General features: G+C 46.0%; 1 protein-coding gene across 3 annotated transcripts in view; it reads right to left on the bottom strand.

Moving 5' to 3' along the window:
* The window catches only part of PPP3CC (protein phosphatase 3 catalytic subunit gamma), a gene marked incomplete at its 5' end in the record, with an annotated part of 38,043 nt that extends 25,849 nt beyond the window's left edge, over positions 1 to 12,194 (bottom strand). For all 3 annotated transcript variants that reach the window (XM_014590883.1, XM_014590884.1, XM_014590885.1), the window contains 4 exon segments: positions 2,109 to 2,254; positions 9,554 to 9,665; positions 11,142 to 11,266; positions 11,997 to 12,194. In XM_014590883.1, the coding sequence (XP_014446369.1) occupies positions 2,109 to 2,254; positions 9,554 to 9,665; positions 11,142 to 11,266; positions 11,997 to 12,194 (581 nt within the window).
* Positions 12,195 to 12,205: the final 11 nt, after the last annotated feature.

Here is a 12,205-nt window from a genome sequence, read left to right as displayed (position 1 = left end):
GTGGCGTTGCTCATGTAGCCGTCTGTCTCTGCAGGACAGGAGGCCGTGTGTGCGAGCTGTGTGGCGGTACTCATGTAGCCGTCAGGCCCTGCAGGACGCACTCTCGGGGGACGGGACTTCCTTCCAACGGCCCGGGTGAGCCGGTGTTGCCGTGAGAGCAGCAAGGTTTCACGGAGACTCTGTTCTCTGTGCACCTCACTCCACTGGAGCGTTCCTTATTTTGAAGAAAGCTAGTTTTATTGTGTAAAAGGCTCTTATCCTCTCCAGTCCACGCAGTGGGGGCATTCAACGTGAGTTATTAATTTAAGCCTTTAGCTACAGTGACTTCAGCGGAAGCATAAAAACCAAAAGCAAACGTAACCAACAGCTGAGTGCCGAGACTTCTCCTGAAGGAGAGGGAGCCTCTGATGAACACGCATGACTCAGTCCTGTAAAAGCCAGGACCTGCTGTGTAGAAGAGAAACGTGCTTATATTCACGGCGGTAAGGCAGTGGGAAAAGCTAGCGTGCACAGCTCCACCGGGACGCTGCTTTAGAGAGAAGAACTTTATGAACAGAAGAAAATCTTCAGTTTCTGAACCTAAAGGAGGGAGGTAAGAGAACACAAGGACAGAAAGAGAAGACAGGGCTGGCTCCGTGGTGAGTGGTTAGGGGGGCCAGTTTGAATCCTGACCCTGGCTTGAAAAACACGCCGGGCTTGTGGTATATGCACCGAAACCTCAACAGGATGGAGGGGTGGAGGGCGCGTGCCATGGCCGTACCCCACTGTGGAGGGGTCCCCGCCCTCTCTGTCTCTTCATCTCTATCTGGAGGGCGCATGTATCCTCTGGCAATTTAAAAAAAAGAAAGAAAGAAAACGAGACTAGAAGATGGTCATGTAGAACAGTGTAAGTGTAAAAATACTGGTTATCTTTCCAATCGCCAAGATGGAGAATCTTGAAAACAATGGGGACCAGCAGGTGGCGTGGCGGTTAAGGCAGTGGACACTCCCACGTGGCTGACCACGGGTCGGGGCCCGGGACTGGGGGCTTGCTTTCTCACTGCTCCCTCCCACCCCTAAGCCTCTCTCTCTCTCTGGTCAAATTAAAATAAATGAATGAATAAATGAAATTAAATTAAAAATTCTTAAAAAAATGAGCAAGAGTAGTTGCTACCTCGCAATGCTGCTGTGAGTCTTAAAAGCAATGGGGACCAGCAGGTGGCGTGGCGGTTAAGGCAGTGGACACTCCCACGTGGCTGACCACGGTTCGGGTCCTGGACCTGGTGGCTTGCTTTCTCACTTTTTCTCTCTCTCTGTGTTTTTCTCTGGCCAAATTAGAAATAAAAATGAATGAAAAAATAAAATTAAATAAATTATTCTTTAAAAAATAAGAAAAAAAGAAAACAACAATCCTCAAGTAAGACAAGTGTAGCAATTAAACTATCATCCAGAACGTGAGAGTCGATGAATTTCAGACTTGGGAGAGTCCCAACCATCCGTTCCGATTTCCTCCTTTCACAGAGAAAAAATCATGACTGAGAGGCTGAGTGTGGTCAAGGTTACACAGTTCATGGCAGGACGGAGATGAAAACTGAGTTTCTTCCACACTGTGACACAATGTAACGTTTCAGAGCTATATGCTGAGAATGTTATGTTTGTAACTGGTAAAAGCAGATTTCGTAAAAAATTACAGACATTTTCTGGTAAACTCATATATATATGTATGTAAATGGTAACTAGTTAGTTCACAATGATAAGATCTCACATAATTACCTTTTTAAAAATTTTCGTGTTACATTTTTAAAATTTTGACTAAAGATACATTAGTTGACTGCAATGAAAACAAGTAGCCCTGGCTGCAGTAGTGCGTGCTAGACTAGACGCGGCTGCTGGGGGGCTGGGGCCTGAGGCCCAGGTTCCGTTCCCAGCTGCTTACCCTGTAAGCGGGACCCGATGGCGTGTGCCTGTGGCCCCAGCTTCTCAGGGGGCTGAGGCAGGAGGACCATAACCCAGCAAGACCCCATCTAATGAAATACTGTTCATGCCTGCCCATGCACACATGCAGGTACACACATACAAAAATCGATTTTCAAAATTATACTCTATGAGAACAAGCAAGGCTTACTTACTTTCCTGATGTCATCCAGAGAAGTAATTTCAGGTGACATTCCTCCATGTACACAGAGAAACTGCTGGTTTAACAGAGCAGCAAGAGGCAGACAGTCAAATGTATCCATACACGCGTCATACACCTGCTCAGAGTATTTGATCCGACCTGCCAGGGAGAGGAAGCAGAACTGATAACACGGATTACACTGAGGGAGGGCACAGAGGGGCGGGTACGGAGCTGCGACAGCTCGGACCCACTTTCCTCAGGTACATTTGCAAACATAATCATCTTTGTAAAGACATTTGATCAAAGTTGCAGATAAAGGGTTAAGGAAAAACCTCCCTTCTCTCTAAAGACAAGCATGACCTCTGAGAACTTTCCAGCTCTGTTGTCCTGGAAACCTGACGGTGGTTAACTGTGCTATGACGCCAACAGGGCTCGCAGTAAAAGGGACCCAGTCACCTGGCTGGGAGCTACTGCTCTGGGCCCCTCCGAGCGCAGTGACTCGGAACTGCTACGTCCCTGTGGGACCCTCCGCCTATGCCAGCAAAGTTTTTACAAAAGAAACTGGTGCGTGCCACACAAGAAGTTTCTAAACTAGGGCTGCTCACTAATCTGCCGTGGCGATTGTTTCTTTGCGTCCAAGTTGTGATTTGGGTGGGGAGACAGGAGGAGGCAAGAGAGGGCTGGGCTGCTGTGTGCACCCCTAAAAGGGCCACCCCACTGAAAAGGAAGGTCAGGTGCTGCTCCTCTTGACCCACGTCTTTCTAAGTAGTTGGGGTGCCGAGCCTGGGCCACTGTAGTTTTATCAGTCTGAATATTCTATTGGGCCTTAACAGCTCCCCTTGGGGTAAGTGGCATTTCACAACCATCAATGACACGTCAATAATCTTCTTGCTTCTGATTGTTAAGGTCTGTAAGCAAGTTCCGTCCTGATTCCATTTGTTTGGCTTAATGGATTGGTTTGGATGTAGCTGTCGAGTTGGGATTACAGACCAGGACAAACCCTGTTGAGAGGGAGGGGTCTCCACAATTCTCTAGAAATGAAAAGTCATGAAATAATAGATGGGAAATGAGAAGACAGATTTGTTTGAAAAGAGAAGAAAGAACATTCTCTTCTTCCTTGGCCTTGGGTTTGAAAAGGTCAAGCTATGCTTGGGGAGGGGAGTGTTGGGAGAGAAGGCCGGAGCTGTACAGGCGGGCAGTCCGGAGGGGGATGCCAGCTTCTCCTCGTCAAGTCTAGGAACAGGAGACGCAGCCTGCAGGGCCCTGAGAACAGAGCTGCAGCTCCTGGGGGTTGGGGAGGGGGCAGGTCACTTATATGGCCGGTGTCGAGGTGGCTCGTTTCCTCTTGGAATCTCCATCAGCGCCACGGGCTTGAACTGCGGGGCCCATCTATGTGCAGCCTGTTTTCACTGACTATGCTGGAAACCACAGTGCCGTGCTGTGATGGCGTCCTCTCTCTCTCTCTCTCTCTTTTGGAGAGGTTTTTGCTATGGGGTGCATGTGCTCACCAGAAAGAGATGGAGAGAAAGAAAGTGAGAAATTACCCCCCAAAGGGAATGGCCACGCCACAATCCCTTCTCTTCCATTCTCTTGGGATCTTGGGCATGCATGCACATGTGCCCAGCATGAGTTTAAGCCACCGAGTCCGGGACTCAAACTGTGGTCGACGACATGGGAGTCCAGCAACATAGCCATTATGCCATCTGCTGGTCCCCTATAAAGGTGTCTTCTCTTAGGTTATCTTAATAACCTTTTCTTTAGCTTGCTTTATTGAAAGAATACAGCAACTGTTTATATTATGGTAAGACTCACAGCAGAAATGGCTAGGAGTTAAATTTCGGGGGAGTCAAAGCTATAAACAAATTTTCACTGTGTGAGGGTTGGCACCCACAAGCCCCATGCTGCTCAAAGATTAACTCGATTTCTATGACAAATGAAAAAGTGCACCACAAGCACAGGGTCACACTGATGCAAGTTATAAAAACTAGCAATAATACATTAGCAAAACGATCTTTCGACAAATCTTTGTAAGCAAGTTTGAGAATCAGCACTAGTTGTAAGAAGCCACAACCTGGTACAGCAATTGTGTATTTGTTTCCATTTTTTATTTGCTTTCACTTAAAAATGAGGTAATGCGTTCATATAATTCAAAACTAAAAAACTATAAAAAGGCATGCAGCACTCCGTGCCCTCCATGCAGGCAACCAACCTTACTAGTCTCCTGGTGTCTGCAAAGACGCTCGATCCGTTTCCAACATCCCTTTGTGTCTTACGTAATGTCACTGTGCGTGCATTGCCCTGCTCTTGCTTTCTGTACCTCTGACATAGTTCAGAGGCCACGCCATTCTTTCTTACGTGGAAAGTGAAGGACGTAAAACATGCTATTCTGGCACACTGGCTATTGAGATTTTGCATTAAAAGCACTTGAAAAGCATGCACAAGATGGCTCTGACTTTCATTCTGTTTCTTTCTCTTTTTAAATAATTACTTATTTAATCTTATTTATTATTACCTTTTAAATTCGACTGGAGAGAGAGGGAATGTGAGAAAACAAGCCACCAGGTCCAAGACTCAACCACCACGCCACCTGCTGGCCCCTCTGCTCGTTCGTTATTCTTTCTTTCCTTCTTTCCTTCTTTCTTTCTTTCTTTCTTTCTCTCTTTCTTTCTTTCTTTTTTCTAAGAATTATCTAATTTGGGGGGACCAGCACATAGCGTAATGGCTACATCGCTGGACTCCCATGTAGTCTGAGTCCGGAACCTGGTAGCTTAAACTCACGCCGGGCGCTTATGCATACATTCCCAAGATCCGGAGAGGAGAATGGAGGAGGAGGGATTGTGGTGTGGCCATCCCCCCCGGGGGGATGATTTCTCGTTTTCTGTCTCTGTGTCTCTCTCTGTCTTTCTGGTGAGCGCACGTGCCCTATAGCAAAAATCTCTCCAAATAAATAAATAAATAAAAAGAAGAACTTAATTTTATTTATCATTCTTCAAATAGATCAGAGAGAGACACAGAAAGACAGAGAGCAGGAGAGAGAGAGAGAGAGAGAGAGAGCAAGCTGGCAGGTGCAGGACTCAAACCGCGGTCGGCCATGTGCGAGTCCAGCACCTTAACTACTATACCACATGCCAGCCCCCCACACAGCTGTTTTTAAAAAGCAAGTGAATGAAAGTCACATATGATTAATGCCCTCCCTGTACTAAAAGGAAAATAACATTCTTCTCATCAAGGACAGGAAGTTGAGGGTGAGAGAATGACAGGAAGTTGAGGATGAGAGAATTCTGCACAGATCTTATTTAAGTAACTCTTATCTTGTAGCCTCTCCATGTAATCTAGTCTACTTTTTCACAACTTACTACTGTGCAGTTAAGTGGTCAACTCTTAAGTGTGTCTTTTGGTCTTCATTTCTTTAAGAGGGCTCATGCATAAAGTAAAACTTGTATTAAATAAATGTATATGTGTTCTCCTAATTTATCTGTCTTAAGTCAATTTAATTCAGCCAAAAAAAATCCTGAAAAGGCAAAGTAAAATTTTGCTTCCCTTATAAGAGATTTGTAACTTTTTAAAAAAAATTTTTTTAAATTATTTATTTATTTAATTCCATTTATTATTATTATTATTTTAATTTGACCAGAGAGAGAGAGACAGGTAAAGCGAGAAAGCAAGCCACCAGGTCCAGGAATCAAACCACAGTTAGCCATGTGGGAATCCAGTGCCTTTAACCACCATGCAATCTGCCAGCCCCTAAACTTTTTTTTAATAACATCTACATAGTATATCACTTTATGTATATACCACTGTCAAATCTGACCAGTCTTTTGCTACTCTAAACAATGTCTCAATTAACAATAACAATATATATATTTTTAAAATGGACTTGCCAGAACAATACTGTTTCCACTTGTAAATTACAGAAGTTTGTGAGCCTTGTCAGTAATCTATTTATGTATCAAAGGATGATTGGTGGAAATAATGTATCAGTTTACTTTAGAAACTTGGACCCAGAGTGGTTAGAGGATTGGTAGAAATAATGTATCGGTTTACTTTAGAAACTTGGACCCAGAGTGATAAGACTATCCTAAAGGCAGGAGGGTTCTGGCTTTGGGAGCACAGAGCAGTAACAAAGTAGCTGTGTGAATACAGATACAAAAGACGCATCTAAAATAGCTGCAGTACTTCTCTTTGTCTTTCAAATGATCAATATCTGGGTTTGAAAGAAAAAACCAGTATTAAAAAAATTAAAATCTCAAGACCAGCAGATGGCTTACTGGTTATGTCTCTGGACTCCTACATAGTAGACTGCAGTTTGAGTCTCGGACCCAGTGGCTTCAAACTCACATAGGGCGCATGTGCGTGCATGCCCAAGATCCCGAGAGGAGAACAGAGAAGGGATTGTGGGATTGTGGTGTGGCCAACCCCCTGGGTGTGTGTGTGTGTATATGTGTGTGATTTCTCACTTTCTGTCTCTCTGTCTCTCTCTGTCTCTCTGGTGAGCGTATGAGCCCTATAGCAAAAATCTCTCTCAAAAAAAAAAAACAAAAAACAAAACAAAACATAACCTTTGCCTTCTGAAACAACTTGAAGGATTGAGTCTTTCTGGGAGTGACCGCCTCCCCACGAGAACATGCCTCTCAAAGGACCTCCTTCACCCCTCTCCAGAAGAGGAGACGAGGAAACACAAGCGCCTGGTGCAGAGCCCAAACTCCTACTTCGTAGACGTGAAGTGCCTGGGAGGCTACACAACCACCACCGTCTTTAGCCGTGCACAGACAGTAGTTCTGTGCGCTGACTGCTCCACTGTCCTCTGCCGGCCTACAGGGGCAACAGCGAGGCTGACAGAAGGATGCTCCTTCAGGAGGACGCAGCACTAAGAGCATCCTGACTCAAGATGAGGGGGAAACCATCCCAGTAACACATTCTGGATTTAAAAAAAGGAATTGATATAAGAGGAGAAAAGCCTCCACCCACCCCTTAGGAACACTAAGTTGCAGCTGCACAAGGTGGAACTGAGCGTTGCTCAGCAGTAATTACATGGTGCTAATTCTAGAAGTCAGGGTAGCCCACGAAGAGACCAGGCAAAGCAGCACCCGTCCGCTCCCTTGTGTAGGAGCAGATCTTAACAGAGGTGCTTGGACCTGTCCTTTCCCAATGCTTATTTACATCCCTGATGCAGCATTAAAACGAAACAGAAGTATCTCGGTAGACAGGAGAAAAAGAAGGGAACCAGGTGAGCTACAGTCCAAGTATGTGAAGAACAGGTAAAAACCTGAGTTAAATGCTGTGCAAAATGAGACCTTAAACTGTTTCCCAATCTATTGTTCCACCTTCTAAAAATAGGCTGAACCAATTCTACTTGCCAAGAACTCTGATAAAAACAGAGGGAAAATGAGATAAAATGTCACCTTAAGGGAAAAAAAAACCCTGTAATTCAGAACAAAGGTATCCATAACTAGCTTTCTTCATTATTATCTACTCCTAAATAATATAAATGAGTTTTTCTGTTTTTTAAGTTTTTTTTTTTTTTTTTAGTTAGAGTTTTTTGCTATGGGGGGTGTGCACTTGTTGGAGAGACTGACATTTTTTTTTTTAGAGAGAGATTTTTGCTATAGGGTGTGTGCACTTGTTGGAGAGACTGAGACAGACAGACAGAAAGGGAGAAATCACCCCCCAGGGGGATATGCACACCGCAATCCCTTCTCCTCCATTCGCCTCTCGGGATCTTGGGCAGGCACGCACACGCACCTAGCGTGAGTTTAAGCCACTGGGTCCAGGACTCGAACCGCAGAACTCGACTACATGGGAGTCTAGCAACATAGCCATTACACTAACTGCTGGTCCCAACAAAAAGTAATTTTAAAAATAAATGTCCTAAACAGCAGAATCTTAGTTCATATCAGAAAAAAAAAAAAAAAAAAGGTAAACTGAACAAAACAGAGCACTGAGCTCCATCAGTTTCTTTTTCTTTGTATTTGAGTCACTTTGGGACAGGCTAGAGAGTAACCAAAAAGCTTCTGAAGAAGTGATTATACTTACATTCCTGTTTAAAGGTGAAATATTCTGTAAGATGCCTGCATTCATGATTTCCTCGAAGGAGAAACAATGTTTTGGGGTGATTAATCTTTAGACTCCATAAATACAGCACACACTGGAAGGCAAATTCAAGGATAAAATTTTCTTTGTGGCCATGAGAATGCATACAGGTCATTTCTACAAAGTCAATGACGAGGTAAAGGTGTAGCTCGCTGCTGTTCCCAAGCTGAAGAATGAGACCTCCCACCTTGGAAATGTGATAACCTTGTTGCCCTAGAATTTGACAGACCATAGAGTAGCCTTCACAGAAATCTTTAATTTCTGTTCCCATGTTCTAGCTAAATATCTAAAACTCTCTGGCAAAGCTCCCCGCACACACATCGTACCCCCTCCCGCGGAGTCAGGACTGTCTATTGCATCCAGATGAAGAAAGAGCATCAAAGGCTCGAAGGATAGTCAGCTTTGCTGGCCTGCTTCACCAGTAACATCTGGATCCGTCCCCAGCGTAGTAGTCAAAGCCCACATAGTCCACGAAAGATCAATGCTTGCTCTGGGCATGAAAAACATTCATCGTGCTTCATAGGTTCAATTCAAGAAAATTCAGTGTATAAAGAGAACATAAGGTAAGACAGACTCAGTGAAAACCACGAGGCAATATGTATCGGAAGTCTTGAACGTGCTGTGCTCTTGGGTCCAGTCCCGTCATTGATAAGAACCTGAGCTAAGGCAAGGCAGAAAGACCAGCAAAGGCGGAGCCAGCACCACGCCGACTTCAGCGATGTGCAGAATGGAAAGACCGGAAAACAACTTTGTACCACCTGAGGTACAAAGGATCAAAGTCCAACGATCCGTTATATATTCCATAAAGACAGTTAAACCCCCTTTATATTAGCAAATATCGAATAGGATAAAGTCAAGTACAAACTATGATTTCCTTTCTTTATTCATGATAGAGCATGTGCACACATGTGAGGGAGAGAGAGAGGAAGTGAGAGACGAGCACCTCCACAGGGTCTGGTCACCCCGTGATCCTCTTCCCTGGTCCCCCAGCGCTGCAGACCCCTCCCCCAGTCTCCTGTCCCTGCAGATCTTGGGCTCTTGCCCGGTGCGTCTCAGGTAACTGTGCCAGGGACTTGAACTACAGTCACCATGTGGGATCCACCTTTTCTTTTTTATAGGTTTTTGCCACAGGGCATGTGCACCCACCAGAGAGCGGGGGGTAGGAGTGGGGGTGGGGAAGAAAGCAGAGAGAGAGTCAGAAAGCAAGAAGTCACCCCCCTGGGGTGGGGAGGGATGGCCATGATGAAATCCCTTTTCCATTCTCCTCTTGGGATTTTTTGGGCAAGCATGCACGTGTCAGTTCCTTGAGTCACTTTGGGACAGGCTAGAGAGTAACCAAAAAGCTTCTGAAGAAGTGATTATACTTACATTCCTGTTTAAAGGTGAAATATTCTGTAAGATGCCTGCATTCATGATTTCCTCGAAGGAGAAACAATGTTTTGGGGTGATTAATCTTTAGACTCCATAAATACAGCACACACTGGAAGGCAAATTCAAGGATAAAATTTTCTTTGTGGCCATGAGAATGCATACAGGTCATTTCTACAAAGTCAATGACGAGGTAAAGGTGTAGCTCGCTGCTGTTCCCAAGCTGAAGAATGAGACCTCCCACCTTGGAAATGTGATAACCTTGTTGCCCTAGAATTTGACAGACCATAGAGTAGCCTTCACAGAAATCTTTAATTTCTGTTCCCATGTTCTAGCTAAATATCTAAAACTCTCTGGCAAAGCTCCCCGCACACACATCGTACCCCCTCCCGCGGAGTCAGGACTGTCTATTGCATCCAGATGAAGAAAGAGCATCAAAGGCTCGAAGGATAGTCAGCTTTGCTGGCCTGCTTCACCAGTAACATCTGGATCCGTCCCCAGCGTAGTAGTCAAAGCCCACATAGTCCACGAAAGATCAATGCTTGCTCTGGGCATGAAAAACATTCATCGTGCTTCATAGGTTCAATTCAAGAAAATTCAGTGTATAAAGAGAACATAAGGTAAGACAGACTCAGTGAAAACCACGAGGCAATATGTATCGGAAGTCTTGAACGTGCTGTGCTCTTGGGTCCAGTCCCGTCATTGATAAGAACCTGAGCTAAGGCAAGGCAGAAAGACCAGCAAAGGCGGAGCCAGCACCACGCCGACTTCAGCGATGTGCAGAATGGAAAGACCGGAAAACAACTTTGTACCACCTGAGGTACAAAGGATCAAAGTCCAACGATCCGTTATATATTCCATAAAGACAGTTAAACCCCCTTTATATTAGCAAATATCGAATAGGATAAAGTCAAGTACAAACTATGATTTCCTTTCTTTATTCATGATAGAGCATGTGCACACATGTGAGGGAGAGAGAGAGGAAGTGAGAGACGAGCACCTCCACAGGGTCTGGTCACCCCGTGATCCTCTTCCCTGGTCCCCCAGCGCTGCAGACCCCTCCCCCAGTCTCCTGTCCCTGCAGATCTTGGGCTCTTGCCCGGTGCGTCTCAGGTAACTGTGCCAGGGACTTGAACTACAGTCACCATGTGGGATCCACCTTTTCTTTTTTATAGGTTTTTGCCACAGGGCATGTGCACCCACCAGAGAGCGGGGGGTAGGAGTGGGGGTGGGGAAGAAAGCAGAGAGAGAGTCAGAAAGCAAGAAGTCACCCCCCTGGGGTGGGGAGGGATGGCCATGATGAAATCCCTTTTCCATTCTCCTCTTGGGATTTTTTGGGCAAGCATGCACGTGTCAGTTCCAAGCTGCTGGGTCTGGGACTTGAACCGCAGTGTGCTATGTGGGAGTCCAGCAATGTGAGCACTATGCCACCTGCTGGCCCTGGGATCCAGGTTCTCTGGAGCAGACTTCCCCACTGTGCCACAGAGACGGCCCCCAACAGTCAACAAATACGAAGTGCCTACCCTGGGTCAGGCCCAGTTTCAAAACCACAATCTGCTGGCCCCAACACAGTTAGTTCAATGTTTACCTCTATACTGAAATAGCCTCTGTCCACGTAGTCACCCAGAAAGAGGTAGCGTGTGCTACTCGGCGAGCCTCCAACTTCAAATAACTTCATCAGGTCAAAGAACTGCCCGTGAATGTCACCGCACACTAGGAGAAAAGTCATCACGTCAGGAGGAGAGCTCCATCATGCCAATAAGGGCCGCAGTTTAACTTCCCACTGACATCGCTTCAGCTTTATTTGCAGAGGGTGTGTGAGCATGTCAGAGAGGGGAAGGGCAGAGGACGCAGCCACTGGGCCGGTCATGCTGCAAGCCCTCTCTTCCACTGCCCCCTGGTTGCGGGATTTGGGGCCCACACACAACAGTGTGCTTTAGGTCACCAAGTGTAGGACTTAAATATGCGACTGACCACGTGGGATCCGGCCATCTTTTTTTTTTTTTTTTCTTTTTTTGGAGAGGTTTTTCACTATAGGGCGCGTGTGCTCGCCAGAAAGACAGAGACAGAGAGACAGAAAGCGAGAAATCACCCCCCAGGGGGGATGACCACACCGCAATCCCTTCTTCTCCATTCTCCTCTCGGGATCTTGGGCACGCACGCACACGCGCCCGGCGTGAGTTTTAAGCCACCAGGTCTGGGACGTGAACCGCGGTCGGCTACATGGGAGTCCAGTGACATAGCCATTACGCTAACTGCTGGTCCCAGGATCCGGCCATCTTAACATCAAGCCACAAGCTGGCCCATCACGTTGGCTTTTGTCTGGACTGCTCTGTGGCTGCGGTCCACCTGCTGACCAAACAGTCCTGCAATTCGGCTGGTTACTTACAACTACCTCTCAAACGAGCTCAGACCTAGGAGCCAAGATGCGACAAAGGTCAACCTGTGATCGGGGCTTCCAACTCTATCATCGTCTTCTCCTTCCTCAGGATGGCGGCCCCGTCGTTGATGATCTTCAGGGCGACCTCCTCTTCCAGCCGTCCTTCCTTTACCAGATGGCTTTTCAGAACATCAACTTTAGGTTTCCCATTCTCAAATACTTCCTTCAAAGTAAGCCGTTGGGTGGGAGGAAAGGGTACACCTAGAAAGAGA

Source organism: Tupaia chinensis, unplaced genomic scaffold, assembly GCF_000334495.1.
Source record: "Tupaia chinensis unplaced genomic scaffold, TupChi_1.0 Scaffold000494_1, whole genome shotgun sequence".
Classification (NCBI taxonomy): domain Eukaryota; kingdom Metazoa; phylum Chordata; class Mammalia; order Scandentia; family Tupaiidae; genus Tupaia; species Tupaia belangeri.
Note: the sequence above shows the minus strand (reverse complement) of the source record. Positions and strands in the feature narration are given on the sequence as shown.